The sequence below is a fragment of the Mytilus californianus genome, unplaced genomic scaffold (assembly GCF_021869535.1).
Source record: "Mytilus californianus isolate M0D057914Y unplaced genomic scaffold, xbMytCali1.0.p SCAF_36, whole genome shotgun sequence".
Lineage (NCBI taxonomy): Eukaryota > Metazoa > Mollusca > Bivalvia > Mytilida > Mytilidae > Mytilus > Mytilus californianus.
Window position 1 is genome coordinate 558,328 of NW_026262686.1, and position 19,030 is coordinate 577,357.

The 19,030-nt window shown below is 29.2% G+C and overlaps 2 protein-coding genes across 5 annotated transcripts in view; both read right to left on the reverse strand.

The window, feature by feature from the left end:
* LOC127736749 (uncharacterized) overlaps nucleotides 1-19,030 on the reverse strand; it is a 52,113-nt gene that overhangs the window by 5,446 nt on the left and 27,637 nt on the right. The gene's annotated exons all lie outside the window — the stretch shown is intronic.
* LOC127736751 (uncharacterized) lies at nucleotides 533-19,011 on the reverse strand. 3 transcript variants are annotated; one of them, XM_052247329.1, is made up of 4 exons: nucleotides 18,605-19,011; nucleotides 9,481-9,741; nucleotides 4,338-4,522; nucleotides 533-2,297 (listed from the first exon to the last, which is right to left on the reverse strand). In XM_052247329.1, exons 1-4 carry the CDS (start codon nucleotides 18,779-18,781, stop codon nucleotides 1,736-1,738), a joined length of 1,185 nt encoding a protein of 394 aa, XP_052103289.1. In that variant the 5' UTR covers nucleotides 18,782-19,011; the 3' UTR covers nucleotides 533-1,735. The 3 variants fall into 3 exon arrangements, with proteins under 3 accessions (XP_052103289.1, XP_052103291.1, XP_052103290.1); XM_052247331.1 differs by lacking the exon at nucleotides 18,605-19,011 and adding an exon at nucleotides 11,786-11,843; XM_052247330.1 differs by lacking the exon at nucleotides 18,605-19,011 and adding an exon at nucleotides 11,709-11,843.

Genomic DNA, 19,030 nt, shown 5'->3' on the forward strand with positions numbered 1-19,030 from the left:
TTGTCTCGATTTGCATGAACTTTTACTCGACATTCTCAAAAAGAATGAATTATGTCTTAATTTTTCTTGACAAATTCTGACTTATATTAAATAAGTATGAAATTTACTCGACATATTCTCGACATTCTGAATACTGTCTAAAAATTTCTCGACAAATTCTCGACATTTAAATACTGTCTTAAAATTTCTCGACAGATTCTCGACATTCTTTTTTTTTCTCATTATGTCTCGACAGATTCTCGACATTCTTTTTTTTCCTCATTATGTCTCGACACATTCTGAACATTTTGAATTGTGTCTTAATTTTTCTTGATATATTCTCGACATGCTAAAATCTGTCTTGAATGTACTAAACACTAGGTCAAACTAGTTTTCCCATTGTTTAGTTAGAGTTATTCCCCTTAATGAATTAAATGCAGATTATTTTCTTTGGAAGTGTAAGTGTAGATAATAATATGTAAATCTATTATAAACAGTTTTTTTTCTGCATTTGTTAATCCTCCGTATAAAAAATAAAACAAAACTCTAGGTATAGGTTTAGTTGCTCGCAGTAACATTTCTCTTTTCTAGCTAGCAATTTTAATCACGTTAATAACATTATAAACTATAAAATGATATATATTATAACAACAATATTCAAACAAAACAAAATACAAAATGTCCAATACATTATTTAAATGGACTGAAGTCATATTTGTTATTGTAATCATACATTATTATGTGAACTGACTGTCTTAATTACTGCGAGCACTTTCTGTGAAATAAAACCCAAAAATTATATAACATAGCTGAACCCCACCTTTTGAACCGCCAAAGAATTTCTTTGCATATATTACCCATATATTTCTTTACCCCAAAACAAGAACCTATTATACAACTACTCTCACTAACCATTTTTGAACTTATAAATACTATAACAATAACACAGGGAAAACCCAAAGTCTCAACAAAAAGAAATTTAATTTTATCCTTCAAGATGACAAACAGTAAAGTGACAATTCAACATTCAAAACATACTTGTCTTTTAACAATAAAAATACAGGACAATTAGGTTAAACAATAAACAAAGTAATTTTTGTGTTTCTTATCTCTTTTCTTTAAGGATATTTGCTACTCTGTTTAAAAATAATAAGCTTTTTAAATGACTATATTACAAATTGATTGAATATAAATAAAGGAACTGGAAAAGCAGAAAAAAATAAGTGGTCTGTGTGCTTGTTTTCGAGATATAAGGCACTGAAAATTTGGTGGGGAATTATTATTTCTCTAGACTTTTACTACTTTAACATTGGCACCTTTTTTCTTTCAAAAACCATGAAAAAAAAAACAAGGATTTTCATAGATTTTCAAACATGACATTTTAAGCTATATGTGATACAATTAAGGGAAAAAAGTCAGAGTTAGTGTGCAAATTTTTTAAATGGTAGTTCATGGATAAAACAAAACAAGAGGATTCCCAATTACTGGCAAATTTTAAAATAGAAGAGGAGAGAACATCCTTAAATGAATTAAATATATTTTAATTCAATCAGTACTTTATATAATATATTTAAAGTGAAACCTGAAATATTTACATAAATATATACAAAAAACAATCAACTAGCTTAGCCTATGATTAAAATACTGTTAATTTATATCTATATAAATTTTGATAAAATCTGAAAATAAAATTTCAATAACAATAAGATAACATAATTCAAAAGTCAAACTTTACATGGTTTTACCAAATTGTCTATTAAAAAAGGCTATTCAGTTTTTTCTTTATTGTCTGCATCAGCTGACCCTCTACTTGATCTATTTTGCCCAAGCAATGAAAGACACTGTTCTTATGGATACTGTCTTTGTAAAGTTTACCACTTCCTAACTTCCATGTTGTTAGCTTAGGCCCAGCTTTTTTTAGGTAGGTAATGTCCACTCTTGAGCTCCATATCTTTTCCACGGTTGCAAAGTCACAAGACTTGCCGCCACTTGCAATGCAGACATTGTCTCCAACTTTGAAATGAATTCCTATACTGTTTGTCTGTGGAAGCTGTTCTGTAAATACTGGTGCAGGAGAGGTGACTGAAGAAGCAGGAGAAATCATTGGAGATTGAGTGGGTGAAGTTTCTGGAGAATGTGCAGGAGTAGATACAGGAGACGCAGCAGGAGAAGATACGGGTGATGATGTTGAGGAACTCATAATAGAAATATTTCTTTGGTTGACGGATGCCCTGGGTTGTTTTGTTGGTATAACTGCCTCTCTGGCTTTCTTCCATTGCAGTTTTCTGGCACTTCCGCCAGTTGCTATGGCTAACTCCCTAAAATAAAAAAATAAAAAATTAGTTTCTCTGTACTTCTATAAACCTAAGTTTGTAAATATTTATACAGATTTTCTTTTTTATAAGTAATTTGTTTTTATATAGTTATCTCGTCAACTGATATGTTATTATTTTGTTTTAGCTGTTTTGATTAATGCACTAACATTTCAGAATATGCTGCATTAACACACCTCTTTCACTAGTATATAACTTAAAATATTGAATTGTTAACAACAACAAAGGGGTTTTAAAATATCAATAATAATAACTGTTATCATATTGCATAGAAGATTCAATTACCTCCCTTTTTAGTAGGTGTCCAATGTTAGCCACAATTGGGAAATACTTGAATTTATGTTCTTTAAATTATTTCCAGTAACTGATTTACTGCAAACGTCATATGTTTATCTATTATATAAATGCCAATCAGCAAAAAATCCTAGCTTAAATATTATGGGATTGCAAAAATAACCAAATTTAAAAATTTACCCCAAAATATGGTTTACATTAGACAATTACTCAAATATGATACAAATATTACAAATAAAATTGAGAATGGAAATGGGGAATGTGTCAAAGAGACAACAACCCGACCATAGAGCAAATCAATAGTGCCTCCTGTAGTACACTGAAAAGGGGATAGGGGGAAATGAAAGTGCTTTATTGGGTTAATACATTTTTTGTACATATTCAATTACAACATTATTTATACATGTTATAATGATCTTGGAATAAGTTAACAGTTACAGGAATTTAAGTGCATTTAAGGCCACTTTAAACTTGACATTAAAATATATTAACATCAGAGGGTGGAAGGGTCTTTTTTAATTCTTCATAATTGAACCATTTAATTGTATAGAAATTTGGGAATAGTCAGTTGAATCTTCCTGACTTCTTGATTCTATTATTAGGATCAGGAACTGACATTCCATCAAAAGTTGGAATTCTTAATTTGATTAAACAGGATGATTTTTTTTTACTTCTATATCTCATATATATCGTGTACACCTTTAATTCACGGTTTTACATGATAATTTAAAAAGTGAGTACCAGAAACATGGAATGTGACAACTGAACAAGAAATCTAAGAAGATCTCTAAGAAGTAAAAAGAAACTGGTATCACCATTTCATTCTGTAAGGTAAGTTTATTTGCCAGTATTTGTTTCCTGTTTCTTGAATTGTTTTTACAGAACAGAAGTTGCAAAGGTACACTGAAGATATCTTTTTCAACAATTGTTAATTTTATTAACATTTTCAGATCAACTATCAGAGTGTACTATGTATTCACTTGTCTAAAGTAATTGAGGGCGTGTAATTCTGTGATTTATATACATGTTATTTGTTTTTTATTTTATAATTTAATCAGACAATTTATAGGATTGTTAAACATGTGTTACTCTGGGCCTTCTCATAACTTGCTATGCTAGTGATCTTTTGCCTTACTTTAATGGCTGTATGGTAGTTTTTTTTAGAATTCAGAATAGATTGTCTCTGGTGGAAAGTTGTCCATGGGTTATATCACACAACACATGTTTTATCGATCGTTTAATTGATGATATGAAAATCATTGCAGTTAAACTGTTCTATTCGAATTTGAGGTGTTTAATTGCCAAGAAAGCTTTAGATCTTACCTTACCTTACCTCTTTATAAAATATAGATATAGTCATCAATGAAGATGGTTTAAACAGAAAAACCTATGGACTTACAAGAAGAATCATAAAAAAACATTTAAAACAAAATTTCTTCTGTAAAAAATATCACTTATCTTTAAAAAAAAACTCGATCATTTCTACAAAAATAATAATAATTAAAAGGAGAATGTGCCCATGGGACACAGATAGTGTAGCCCGGCTTATATATATCCTTATTAAAGAACATAACTCAAGAATTGTGTATGCTATGCCACCCTATTTTTTAATCATATTACAGTCATACATGTACTGACGTTCTTAGGGACAAAGGTTAAACTTAACACCCTCTTGACCTGGTGGCAGGAGCATGAATATACATACACTTGTTAAATCAAAATTATACTCACTTGGTTTTTTCATATCCCTTTTGGTTGTACATTCTTTTTCTGAACCTTGTTCGTACTTTTTCTCTGGTTCTAGGTGTGTCTGGTAGATCATTGATAAAGTTGATTACTTCAGAAACACTGTCCTCAAAAGCTTTGTCTGATGTGCTGCTTAGTTTCGTTGTATGCAAGACACTGGTTATCTGGTTCTACAATGATAAATAAATATGATAAAATGAATGATATATTACAGAAATAAGTTAAGGAATAAGTTCTACAGTACAGTACTGATGTACTGACATTCACTTAGTGTGACACACTATATTTTCCATTTTCAGTGAACCATGAAATCTGGTCAGAACACTAATTTGACTTACAATTCATAAGGAACATGTTCTCCAAGTTTTAAGTAGATGTGACTTAAACTTCTTTGAAAACTTCCTTGACCAGAAACTTTAACAAGAAATGGTGTAACAATCTTTACTGGCAGACAGATCTAGGAACACGGAAAATAGAGAACATAAAAACTATAGCAGATGGGACATAAAAATTGACATTTATTTTAAAACAAGAAGAATTATCCATTTTGCCCTAAACGGTCCATTTAAGGTAGATTCATGGTATACCGCCATCTTGGATTGTATAATCGCAGTACACAATCGGTCTAGTTATTTGCCCAAATCTGCAAATTAGGAGACAGATTTGCAATTTATTTGTCACACTGTTTATTTATTTAAAGAAAACTTGGTGATTTATTGTATTATTCAAAATATTCCAACAAATATTAAATTTTGTGTTTTGGAATCATTTTTTTTCAACTAAGCCATTTAAGGGGAGATAACTCTTTTAGTAAAAACTTACACTGGCTTGATAGGGAAATTTTTAATTTTTACTTGTAGCAAGAAAACAAGTTCGGTGACACCATTTTTTCTTTTTATTTTCTTAAAACATGTTATAAAACCTATCCTCCCACAATTTATTTCCAAATTCTATCTCATAGATTTCTTTTTATGCATACAAATGTGTTTTTTCATGAACAATCTAACCAGATTTAGGCAATTTTCAACGACTCATAGCTTAAATAATAGCACGGTGACCCATACTTTTTATTATATTTTTGAAAAAAGCATAGTGAAATCTTCATTTTGGCAAAGTATAAGAAAATTCTATCTCAAAAAATATATACCGATGGTCTACCTTAAGGCCATAATTACATGCTGGTTCATTTTGCAATTTTAAGTGTTTGTATAAATTTTTTTTTTTTTTATTTTTAGATATGTGACCATTAGTGACAAATTGATGATCTAATAATGAGTAATTCTGTATGAAATTTTTGACCCCAATTTCATGGTTCACTGAACTGACCTCTGTTTCTTTTATAGTCATGGTGCTGTCGGTTTATTTTTGATATATGAGTTTGGACATCCCTCTGGTTCCTTTCCCCTCTCTATTCAGGTGCAGATCCAGCCATTTTTTAAAGGGGTGGGGTCTAAAACCAAGAAATGTGTCAGGGCCTTCTATAGCTGACTATGTGGTATGGGCTTTGCTCATTGTTGAAGGCCATACAGTGAACTATAGATGTTAATTTCTGTGTCATTTGATAAATTTTGAAACATATTTTGAATCTTTTTAATTTTTTTTATCAAACTATTAGGTTACACTCATACAATTTTACCAAAAAAACTGTTGAAAAATATTAATCATTAATATTAGAGAATTAAATAGGGATCTGGAACTTACTTAATATATTGTACCTATTTATTCATAATCATAATGTGATGTTTCCTATTTATCATTATTAACAAAAGCTAGGAGTAAATGCTCTCAAGAGAGTGCAATACTTTACAATTAGCCTAAAAGGTTGAGCTGAAAAAAATATCAACCTTTTTTTTGTATGTGTAAAGAAAATTTCAAGTGTATGAATTTTCTCTGATTCAATTCATTTGTTGTTTCATATCTTCATGCCGTAAGCATAAATTATCCATTTGAACCCTTTTCTTTTTAAGAAAATTAAGTATTGTTTAAAGTTTAAGAAATAATATTAATTCATGTGCCAAACAATTTTATGTAACAATAAATTAACTTCATTTCAAATATCATTCCTTAAGATTAAATTCAAAATTAAGCGAAACCTTAATGACATGTCTACCTGAAGTAAAGAATAAAAAGATTTATATAAAATTTAGAAAAATTTCTCCTTTAATACAAAATATCAAAGTACCTCTATCTTTAAGTGTTTAAAACATTTAAAATAGTGAATCTCAGACTGATTTATAATTTATGCAATCATGAATGTTTTTATCTTTTATCATATTTCCATTTTTTCTAAAAAAATTAAATATGGAATTTTTCCATTTTTCCATTTTTTTCTTTAACAATAAAATATCGAATTATTTCTCTGATGCTACTGCGGTCTTAATTCTTCCTCTGATGAGGCAGCTTATAAACTTAAAAAAAAAGATACACCATAAATAATAACAAGGATTTGTATAGTAAGATCTTTAATCTTTGATAATAATAATAACAATTAAATAAGGCAGTTCACTTTCATAATTATATAGACTTGACTAAAATCCCTACCACCCTAAATCACAATTGCAATGTTGTTTTAAGTATTAAACATTCAAAATGTTTTCTATAGTTATTTTATTTCATATGAAACTATTGGCACTTTCTACAGTTAAACTTTTGATTGTATTGTAGTGTGACTATTATACTAACGTTAGTATAATAGTCCCAGATTGTATGCATTAAAAGAAAAGCATTATTATTTTTCATAATCCCACCATATTTTTTTCAATTCATTTTATTTTACTTTAATAACATTTTAATTCACTAGTTAGTAATTTTCACACCTTTAATTAGTCAGTGTACAATTGATGAAGGTAAGAGTTTAATCTTATCATTATGATCTTAATTTACATCATCAACCTTGACATATTTATTGCAGTATATATATTAGATCTTTAAAAATGTTCACACCTTTCGTGTATTACCTATAATTAAAACTTATAATGATTTTTTGCAAAATAAATTTTATTACTTTATCAACCTGATCAAAGGTAAATATTTTTTTAATCTTTTGATTGATGTTTTTTACTCAATCATGAAACAGCATCATTTTTCTTTCACCTATGTTTGAAAACTCATTAGCCAATCAGAAAGTTTTAAGCACAAACATAAGCATTGTGATATAAATATAATCTCAATTATTTAATTGAAATCCATATATCTCATAATCCTGTCAGTGCATAAATGTTGTTAATCTTGTTTCTTGTATTAAACTATGGGTGTTGCAGTTCCCTTCAAATATGGTGAGTAGAACTTTATTTTTTTTTAACTCATACTTGAATATAATTATAATGATTTATATAAATACACTGCAGAGACAAAACTAAATAGATTTTTATGTTTATGGATGGTCAAAAGAATTTAAACGATTAATGAGATAGCTTTAGAAAATGCTTTTAAAATATCAAAAGAATAGATAGGGTCACAGTTATGGCTAAAATACAAATAGCAAGATTAACAAGTAGATTCCTTCAGAAAATGCACTATTTCACAGTCACCTCCTTTCAAAATCCTATTTTGAAAAAAAAATTATGCAATAATAATCTTTAGAAGCTTGTAAAAATATTAATATAGCACATTTATTCTTTTAAATGAAAATTCACATTAATTATCTGGATTTCCTGCCGTATCAGTATCAGTATATGTTTGGCAAACAGAAATACAATTGAATTCATCTTGATCACAGTTTCTTCATATTTTGCAGTCAATCCACAACAGTCAAATATCATGAAAAGGAGTTCCATATATCCTATCAATATTTTTAGCTTATTTTTTTTCTTCAATAATGTTTCCCAATTTAAAGTATAAATTTTATTGTGTGACAACTCTCCAAAAGAGACCAAATGACACCTAACTAAATAACTATAGGTCACTGTACAGCCTACTGCAATGAGCAAAGCCCATACTGCATAGACAGCTATAAAAGACCCCGAAATGACAATTGTAAAACAGTTCAGTTTTATTTCAATGATTTAAAATATTTAAATATTCAAAGTTATAAGTGCATGGTATAGACTTCTTCTATCAGAATACAACTGAAAATATCTATTTTAAGGTCATACATATATATTGCTAGTTTTACCTTAATAGCTTTTTTCAATTATAATTTAAAAAGTATATAAAATTATCAGGTTATAACCCTTTGTCATATAAATAAATATCGACACATAAACAAATAAAACCTCTTTATATATTTGTATAAATGGGGCTTAATGCTATTGAAGAATTTGATCATTGTTGAAGGCTAAGGATGTCAGTCACATTCTACCTTCCCTATAAGAACAATTCTAATTGATAAATTTCTCATTATCATGTCTTGTCCTGAATATGTATCTGAACTACCACTGAATGTTTAAAGCTAATCTATCATTTGACACTTGTTGGATAAACATAAAACTTAAATTATACTTTTTTAAATGCTAGAGAATGTGAATAAACCATTAATATATTTATATATATAATTGATGAATATTAAGATTTTCTAATTATGGTTAATTCAGGCTGATCATCATCTTTTCAACTTGAAATGTGTTCTTTCTGTTGATATCTACATTGTACATGATTGTAGTATGCTTCTGAATGGTAGTTTTGGTCATGCTAAATTAGTACCAGATTAATACAGTATGATAATATGTTACTTTCTTTCATTGAACACTTTCTATAACGAATGCAGTATAGACCATTATCATACTGATTACTTATTATTTGAAAAATTTCACTTCTAAATGTAAATTATACTGATTACTTATTGTTTGAAAAATTTCACTTCCAAATGTATGAGGGGATATTTCTGATATGATAAAACTTTTTTACTTTCTAATAGAAATAAATAATATTTAGAACACATCTGACAATATCTTACCCAACAATCTTTTGATTATAAACATCTTAATACATTTCATTTTTAAACTATTGGTTAGACTTTAGTTAAGAAAATAAAATGACTTTTTTTGAGAACAGACCCTTAATTTTTCATATTTTTCAAAGTATGATAGTAACTACATCTATACAAAGAATTAAATATTACTTTTATTATGTACAACTGATACTCTTCATTAAAGGTCTAGTAAAATATAAAATACATATTTTGTCTTACCTGTAATAGCTTAAAGGCAGTTGTCTTTGGTTTGAAGTAGTCTTCAGTAGTCATGTTGAGAACTAAAATATCAGTCTGTGTACCAACACTTTCTTTGGTCAGATTACAGGCACACACTAGACCAAAAGCCATTTGTACAGCACAGCACTTGCATCTTAGATCACATTTTGGTGGCTGATCTTCTCTGTCAGATTCTGTATTAAAGTTATGTTGTGTGGCCATAGTCCTGTTATGACTGTCTTGAGAGGAAGGATTCAGCATCTGAATTTTAAATTAGATTTAGCAATGTAAATTAAATCACTCTTTAAGACATTATAAAATATTGATACATACTAAAAAAATTCTAAAAAACTCTTAAAAGATTCAGTGAGCTATAAGCCTTGAAGCAAAGACATCCTTTTTGATAGGCTATTTTGTTTATCTCAGCCATAGAAATTATTTGTGTATTTTGCCTTTGAAATAGGACAATAATGATTAACTAAGAAATTGTCATTTGCCAACGATGTTGAAATGGGCAGAAATATAAGTCCAGTCAGGGGTACTACATGTACAAGTAACTTTTATTTTATTTACTTGAAGAAGTAAATTTGTAAGATTATATAAAGATACTTTAATATACATACAAGTGTACAAGTGTATTTTATTTAATTGTATAAGTAAATTATTTTATTTGCTAAGTTATGTGCCAATTAGACTTTCAAATTTTTTCACTTATACAAGCTCTGATGGACAATGAAAAGATGAATATGACAAAATTTACTTATATAAGCTTCTTCAAGTAGTTAAAAAATATCTTGTACTAGAAGTACCCCTGACTGGTTTCTTGTAAAAAAAGTTTTGTTCTCATATTATGGCAAAATGACTTATTAATCTTAAAAATTAATGGTTTAAATCAATGCTAGACCCTCACTTCTGATCATTGACACAGAACCAGTCTTAAGTAAAACCATCTTAACGGTTTTACTCTGGATCAAATACTTTATTTATTTAGCTAATAAACTATATGAATTAAACCTCTTTAAACAAAAAGTTCATATTTCCCCATCTAAGAATTTTATTTTCATACTTGTTTCTATTGTAATATTCAACACAAATTATCATAATACATTGTTTAAAAATAAAAGAGTAAAGAAATTAATTTATTTGTGAAAGAAAAAAGTAGCTCAACATGTTTATGTACTGTTAAAAAAAGAAAGCAAATAAAAAATTATGGCTTCTGAGAAAGATCTTTGGAAAAAGAGAGATGGGTAATCTCTGTTAAAAAAAGATATTTAAAAAGTACTCAAGTGAAAGTCATGACCACAATTACCATAATTCTGGTTGAAATGTGTTACCCAAGATTTTGCAACACTATATTTGTCTACTATTATGCCACTTCTGAATGTCATGTTTATTGACTCGATCCAACCATATGATATAACTTCTTGAAAAGGTATTATTATTTTGCTGGTATCCTTCTAGAGGGGGGTCGGAAGGGACCTGAAACCCGAAATCCTTGGCTTAAAAACATGGAATCCTGAGGTCCCAAATTAAAAAAAAAAAAAGCCTGATATAACTTAATTCGAAAAAAGAAATCCAGGATCCCGAAATGATCAATCCTGAAATCCCGAGCTTAAAACACCTGATTACGATGTCCCGATTAAGGTCCTGCCCCCTCCTTCTACAGCATTATGAAGTTGTAGAAAGGCGTCGACCAAAGCAAAGAAAATCCTTTCAAGACCTCATAATTATTTGGACTTTTTCTGCAAGTGTTTTTCATTAAAGGATCAACTTTAAATGTGGTGGTATTTTATCGGTGTCAGACATTTGTTTTCACATGAACATTTATGAGGGGGGTAGCCTAGGAGGGGTCCTGATCCCGAAATCCCAATATCCCAAATTTAAATCCCGACATCCCGAAATTCAAAAAAAAGAATTACGGATCCCGAAATCCTGAGGTTAAAAACACCCTATCCCGGAGTCCTGATAAAGGTCCTATCCCCCCTCATTTAAAGACGCTCAAGGTATCTATCAAATTATTTTTCTATATTCAACACTAAAACTGTATATTGAAGGCATGGGGAAAATGGCTTCAGAATATATTTTTTTTGTCATCTGCTTGAAGATAATTTTTCATCAAATTGGGGATCAGAATATTTTTAAAGGAAAAGTCCTCCCCCCTCCCCCCTCCTAGTGGGTATAGTCCCTCACATTATCATCAGTGACTATTACAAGTGAATATTGTCTACCTTTTTTGAAATAACTGAGTCCCAAATTGTTATGTAAAAAGCTTGATTAACAGGAGATTTTTTTTCTGACATCTTACATTAGCTGCATGTCGTCTGTCAAGTCAGACCACAGAACTAGAAGCTGCTTCAACATGTTCAAGGTCAAGGTTGAAAAGTTGTATCATGTGACATTTTTCTGTTTTTGCCCATCTCGTGAACATTGACAAACAGACAGATTTATTAGACCGATGGATATGTATGATTTTTAGAGATTTATTCATTAATTGTTCAAACAAAGCCTTTTCTAACTTGACCTCCTTATCCAGGTGAAAATATAAATGGTGATGTTGCACTTAACAAAACACAGCATAGTTATTTTTATTTACAGTCTATGAAAAGAAAAGTGTCCATTTCAGTAGCGGATCCAGAAATGTTCATAAGAGGGGGTCCACTGACTAACTAAGTGGGGGCCCGCTCCAGTCATGCTTCAGTGATTCCCTATATAATCAACCAAATTTTCCCACAAAAGGTGTGGGGGGGGGGGGGGGGGGGTGGGGGCGGCGGGCCCCATGAAAAACCCTCTTGATCCGCCTCGGCTTTTCAATGAGTTTTTTATTTATACAATGTTGGTATCTACTGCATGAGCAATCACAAATTTATCTCAAAAGTTAAAAATAATCTAAATTATGTGAAATTTCCTTGCTCCATTTATAAATTAATGTCAAGGGGACTGCAATTATATTATATTTAATAAACGTACATCTTCTAATTGCTGGACTCCTCATGGCAAAACATATAACAAGTCCCTGCGGACTCACCTTAAAAATCCTTAGTGAGAACCCTGGACTATCTTCTGGTTTTTTTTATGTTTCTTAATATGGCTTAGTCCTGTGACTTTCTGTCTGTTTTTGGGGCAGATTTAAGGGATTTAGTAAAAAGGGACTTTGTGTGGCAGAAATTAAATTCAGTACAGAACCTAATATCATTGAGTATCAAAATTGCACCTATTTAGCAAAAATAGCAGCAGGATTTCTTGCAAGTTGTCTTAGATATTCACAAAACATTCATAGTATAATTCAACAGATGAACTTAAGCTATTCACTGGAGAAAGTAAAATGTAGGGAACATTCACAAAAAGGTCTCTTTTAAAACGAAAATAAAATATGAGCTGCGTTGGATAGAAATCAACATTATGCAAATAAATATCTGCCATTATCAATGCATCTGTGAATTTAATTTCAGTTGAAAAAAATCTTTATTCAAAGTCTGTTACTGTTTAGAAATTTAGTTGATATTAAACCCTACAAAACAGACCAAAATTCATCTTTTATATTGTCATGATTGTATTTGGAATGTTCCAAAACCAATCAAAGTCTTATACATGTACATGCATACATGCACTTGCATAAGATTGATTTCTATCCGATGCAGCTCAATTATGTTACGAGAATCCATTTCTTAATAGATGAAAAGTAAGCATGACTGTTAATTTCTGTGTAATTTGGTCTCTTGTGGAGAGTTGTCTCAGTGGCAACCATACCACATCTTCCGTTTTTATGGACAGATGTCAAATTGATTTAATTTTTTGAAGAAATAATATAAAGCATCCATTTTTCCATTTTTAAGGATGTGAATTTAAGCATGAATGCAATTTGGGTACAAATCCTTACAGAATCATGGTAGTTTGGAGGCCATTTCAAACCAATTTTTCAATGATTAGGTATAGGTTCAAAATGTAATTGGTTGAACTATTTAGGAAATAAGGATACAGTTTTACAATATAAACACAGAAAGGAAACTTTTGACGTGATCATCAATAAATGTAAAACACAAATAAAAACTGGCATTCATGAAATAGCTAAAGTTTGCATAAAATCATTAAATGGCATTAAAAAACCAACAATCAATCTACTGATCTAATATGTCATGCATGTAATGAAATTTTAGTGTGAAATTTTCTCAGGAATAAGCTTTATACAGGAAAATATTTTAAATTTAAACTAGGGATCATACAAAATTCAAAACCTTTACTTTAATCTGTAAGTTATAGTTTAAAGTGAGAAATCAATGGTGGTATTACACATGAATAGGGATACTTCTAAAACACCCTTGATCTTGATTGAAAACATGGAAAATAATCTTGCTTTTTTATATTTCATATACTGTAAACCAACTTTTTAATTGAAGCGATTTATTTTGGCGACCTTCGCCAGAGGAAAAATAATGTTTATTGATTACTGGGACTAGTATAATAGTCCCAGTTGATTATGATGAAAATTTAAAACTTGGATCTTTCCTTGTCTTATAACATTTGAGAACCACAAAATTAAATCAATGTGAAACGGGCTAGAAAGAGTTAAACGTGAAATGAAGTATCCGTGAATATCAGTTTGTTTACAGAATATACAACAAAATGAGAGATAATTGAGTGGTTTGATTAAATGACATTCAAGTGAAAGTAACTTTCTACTTTTACTATTATGTGTGGCAAATATTTAGGCATCTATAGTCTTGTTATATTAGTGATCTGAAAAGTATTGTTGGTGAGTTCTTATTTTATATTCTTTAATCACTTTTTCACTGTTTGGCTATAAAGGAGGACTTGAGATTGTACATGTGTATAACATAACAGGGAGATTACTCTTTAAAATCATTTGAATATTTAAATCACATTCTAAAAGTAAAAAAATATTAATTTAAGCTTCTAAATTATCAATATTTGTGTTTGTTAAACTGCTGTATAACTAATCAAATTAATCCTGTAAATTCTGTTTTTCAAATTAATCAAAATTATATATCTTTTAACAGGTTGAAGTTCATATTTTGTTAAAATTATATGAAAATTAAACAAGCCAACTATATTTTTGTCAATGAGCTGGATATTAACCCTTAAAACCTGAAACAATTATAAAAAATATCAAGTAGGAAGTCAATGAACTAGTGTACATGCTAAAGAGCACTACCAACTGATTACTTGTATTTGTAATAAATGTATTTGTCCCTATCTGAGACATGGACAAAAACTTTGTATATAAGTTAACAGGACATAGCAAGACCTCCATGCATGAACACTTCAAAACTGATTTTTATATTGATTAATGGTGAACTTCAATGAGGTTTCCACAAATCTATATTTTTTAAAAGTTAATTGTTAATATAATAAAAGATGAAAGATTGTTAAATTTACAGAAAAAAATCTTATAATTAAGCCAAAAAGTGATAAGAGATAATTATCATGTTCATTGTCTATTTGGCTCATGCTTATCTTTTTTCTTAAAGAAGATGTGGTATGATTGCCATGGAGAAAACTCTATACCTTATGTAGTTAATGCTAGCAACTTTAGGATATTTATGGCTTTCAACATGTCCAACCATAATGATGTTGCCTTTTAAACATATATCTGAAGATGCAGTTCCTTTTTAAAATGTTCTTAAAGCTTTAGGTAAATTTGTTTATACTAAATGATTTTGTCCTTTTAAGAAAATTCTGTTTAATCTTGATTATTTATGAATAAGTTTTAGTGTAAAATTTTTGTCCCTTACAAAATTTAACATCTCCTAAATTGAATTAGAGAAAAAAAATGGACAAAGATTGTTTGATAAATGTATGTAAATTAGAGTCTTATCTCCAAATTTTAACCAATATGTATTCATTCGACAAATTGATAGCAAATACCCTAGCACATGGTATTTCCTGACAAATACACTGGCAGTTTCTGTATGTGACTGTCCCAAGTCAGGAGCCTATTATTCAGTGGATGTCGTTTGTTGCTGTGTAACTAAGTTATTTGTTTTGATCTTTATTTAGTATAAATGTAAGACTCAGATCAAGGTCCGGTCTCTTACCAATCCGTTCCTCAAATCGACTTTCAAATCTGATGTCATGATCAAATAACATTACAAATGGACGGCCAATTTTATGCCTATCTAATCGACGGCCAAATTGTGACTTCTCTATTTGATGTCCAATTTCTAGCTTCTCTATTCAATGCTCGTTTTGAACACAGAATACAAAATTGAACTGGTTGCAGCTGAAACCTTTCGACCGTTCAAACATTTTATGTGTGACAAAAAAGCTATTTTTAGAAATAACATATTTTTTTAAATCTATAACATACATTACAAGCTTGTAATCAGGTTGTGGTATCAATTTTCAAATTTTAGAGATAACATAACAAATAAGGAGATGTGGTATGATTTCCAATGGGACAACTATCAACCAGAGTTCAAATAAGGCCAAATAAAAAAGTATGTGTGTTTCCTGTTTCCCTACCTATCCTATATTTTCAGCTTTGAAATAGCCTACCTTAAATTTTTATGGTCATTTTTCAATAAATACTGTTCAGGTCAGAATTTCTCTCCCATAGACTTGATGTAAAAAAAGTAATTGTAAAATAAGATAAATTCCTACCCACACATACTTTTTTTTGGCCTAAAGTGAATGTGATAATTATAGGAAACCATTTGGCTTTAAAAAATTATAAAAACCCATACCGCAAAGGCCACAACATGAATAGCTTGAGATGAATAGTGTAAGAAAATTAACGATCTAATTTATAACAAAACAATTCTGAAAGACCAATATAACAGACATACACCAAGGACAACCACTAGACTACAGGCACATAAAGAATGGGTCGGGGTTAAACATGTGTGTGAGCACTTAACCTAGAACAGTGGTGTAACAGCACAACATAAAAACATAGTTCCAATTTCTTGCGTATATTGTTTAACTCCAGGTGTAAAACTCAGAAATTTGTTGAAAAATATCTTACATATTCCGAATTATAATTCTCTCAATATCATTTACTGTACTTCTTATTTTGTCTATTTGATTTTTTTTTACATGAAATTTAATACAATTTTCTAAACTTTTTCACTAGATATCCATGGCAGCATACTATGTGAATCTTTTGATTGTATAAATAAGAAAACATATTTTTCATGCAATTTCGCTGCAGTTAACTTGAAATAAGTATTAACTTGGAGGGTTAGTTTAGTTAAGCTTTCTGAATTATGTTATAAATTGTGCTTTTAAAATAGACATGGACATCATATGTTTAAAATAAATCTTAGGAGTTAAATTTGGCAACAGGTGGACTTATGAAAGATTTTTACTTTGTGCAGTAAGGAATAAATAACTTTTGTTGTAGGAATTGTAAAATGCTTAGAGATGTTTGATAGTAATAAACACATATATATATGCATTGTAATTTTAATAAATTAATTTGAAAGAAAGATGAGTATACCAAATAAATAATGACAATATCAAAGTATTGTTGCATCTTAACCTTTATTTCAACAAGGACCCCTAGTATTTAACCTTTTAAAAAAGAAATATATATATGTGTTACGCCTAAAAGCGTTAAGTTGGAAGAATTGTGGTATTGTTTTAAAAAAAACTGAAGTAAACATTTTCTTGTTACTATTTAAAAACGGTAAAATGCTTTAAATCTAATATATGCAATATAAAAAAAATATAAGGAGATGTGGTTTGAAAGACTATTTTATAATTTATTGAATACTTTTAGATGATGTTATTCATGTTATTTGCCACTTTTAATTTATATGCAATGTAAAAAAAATATGAGGAGATGTGGTATGGAAGACTATTTTATAAATTATAAGCAAATCCATTAATAACATATCCATTTAAAATTAATTTCACAATGATTTAAATTTATATTATATTCTTTAAATTATAACCGGCTACTATAAGTTTTAAAACTTGAATAAACATGACTGACTTACACATATAAATAATATTTTGCTGAATTTCAATAAAATAGTGAAACCAGCTTAAAGTCAAGTTGGTATAAATAAGCTAAAAAACAACTTATTAAATCACATAGTGTGCTGTACAATAGACCTAGGTTGATGGTATGTGCAAACTCTTATAAAGTGTGTCTCTTTTTAAATTTAATGGAACTTTGTTGTCAAAGAAAAAGAAATTGTTTGCTTTTGTTAATAATGACTGAAAATGAATATTTTTTGTTAGAGCAAAATCTAGATAAAAAAAAAGTCGATTAGAAGGTCGGATCATAATTTTTTGCACCGTTGTTACTAAAAGAAGAAGATGTGGTATGATTGCCAATGAGACAACTCTCCACAAGAGACAGAAATGTCACAGAAATTAACAACTATAGGTCACTGTACGGCCTTCAACAATGAGTCCATACCGAAATGACATTGTTTTAATAACATATCAAAAAGGATATTTTATAATTTACAACCTAAATTCATGGAATGCAAGAAATCATGTTGAAAAATGAATTATAATTACACAGAGAGTGTTCATGATCATTTAATAAAGATATCTGTTGGTCTATTAGCATGATAAGTATCAAAAACATTTTGATATGACCTAACCTTAGAATACTATAAGTTAAATATAATTGAAGACAATTTTGGTATATTTTTTTATATATATCTCAACTTTGATGCTAAAGTTTGCTATCTAAATCATGGATCATAGTCAGACTATACAAATCCTTGTTTAAATCAACCACAATGTTAAATATCAATAATTTTTTTACTACACAACATCAAATATTGCAAAAAAGGGTCTTTTTAATGCTCAGAAATATAAAATATAATATAAGCAAAACAACATTATCAGATTATTAAAAAATATTAAAAAAAAATAGCTCCACACTTAAATGCAGTATTCATGTTCATATTCATAAAGAGGTTAGAATTGAATGAAAATAAAATGAGTAGAAATGGTTTATTAGGTCTTATGGTTGTGTTTGAATATTATTATTTTATACGGAGTAATTAACACCCCCCCTCTTTTTCTATCCGTCCTCCCAAATAAAAAACCTAAATTAACTTTACTAGACAGATTTTGATGCCTAAAATTAATTACAAACATGTTAATTATTTAAAGTAATTATTATAGTTTATTTGCAACTCACCGTATTTTGCTGGTATGACATCTGACTTGTAGATCTACTACTAGTTGGCAGTGAATAAGTTGGCTGATATTGGTGCATTATCTGGTTGTTACTTCTCACATTGTTAAGATGTGTAAAGGTTGGCTGGTAGTGACGTTGATATTCCATGTTGACAAGCAAATAATAATTTGCAAGCATTCAGTTTTACTTTTTATATAAGGTTAAAAAGATGATAATTGATTGGTTAACATCTACTTGTGTTTTCTATTTGAATTTTTACAGGTGTTATTTCTAATAATGATGAATATGGCTTCAATGCCAAGCTGACATGTATATAGCTCTTGTGAATTGAAAATGCCATTTCTATTGTGTTTTTAATTTTATGATTGGGTTTGTGAAGCCATTCAAATATATCCTGATAATAAACTTCAAATGATGAAAGGTTTT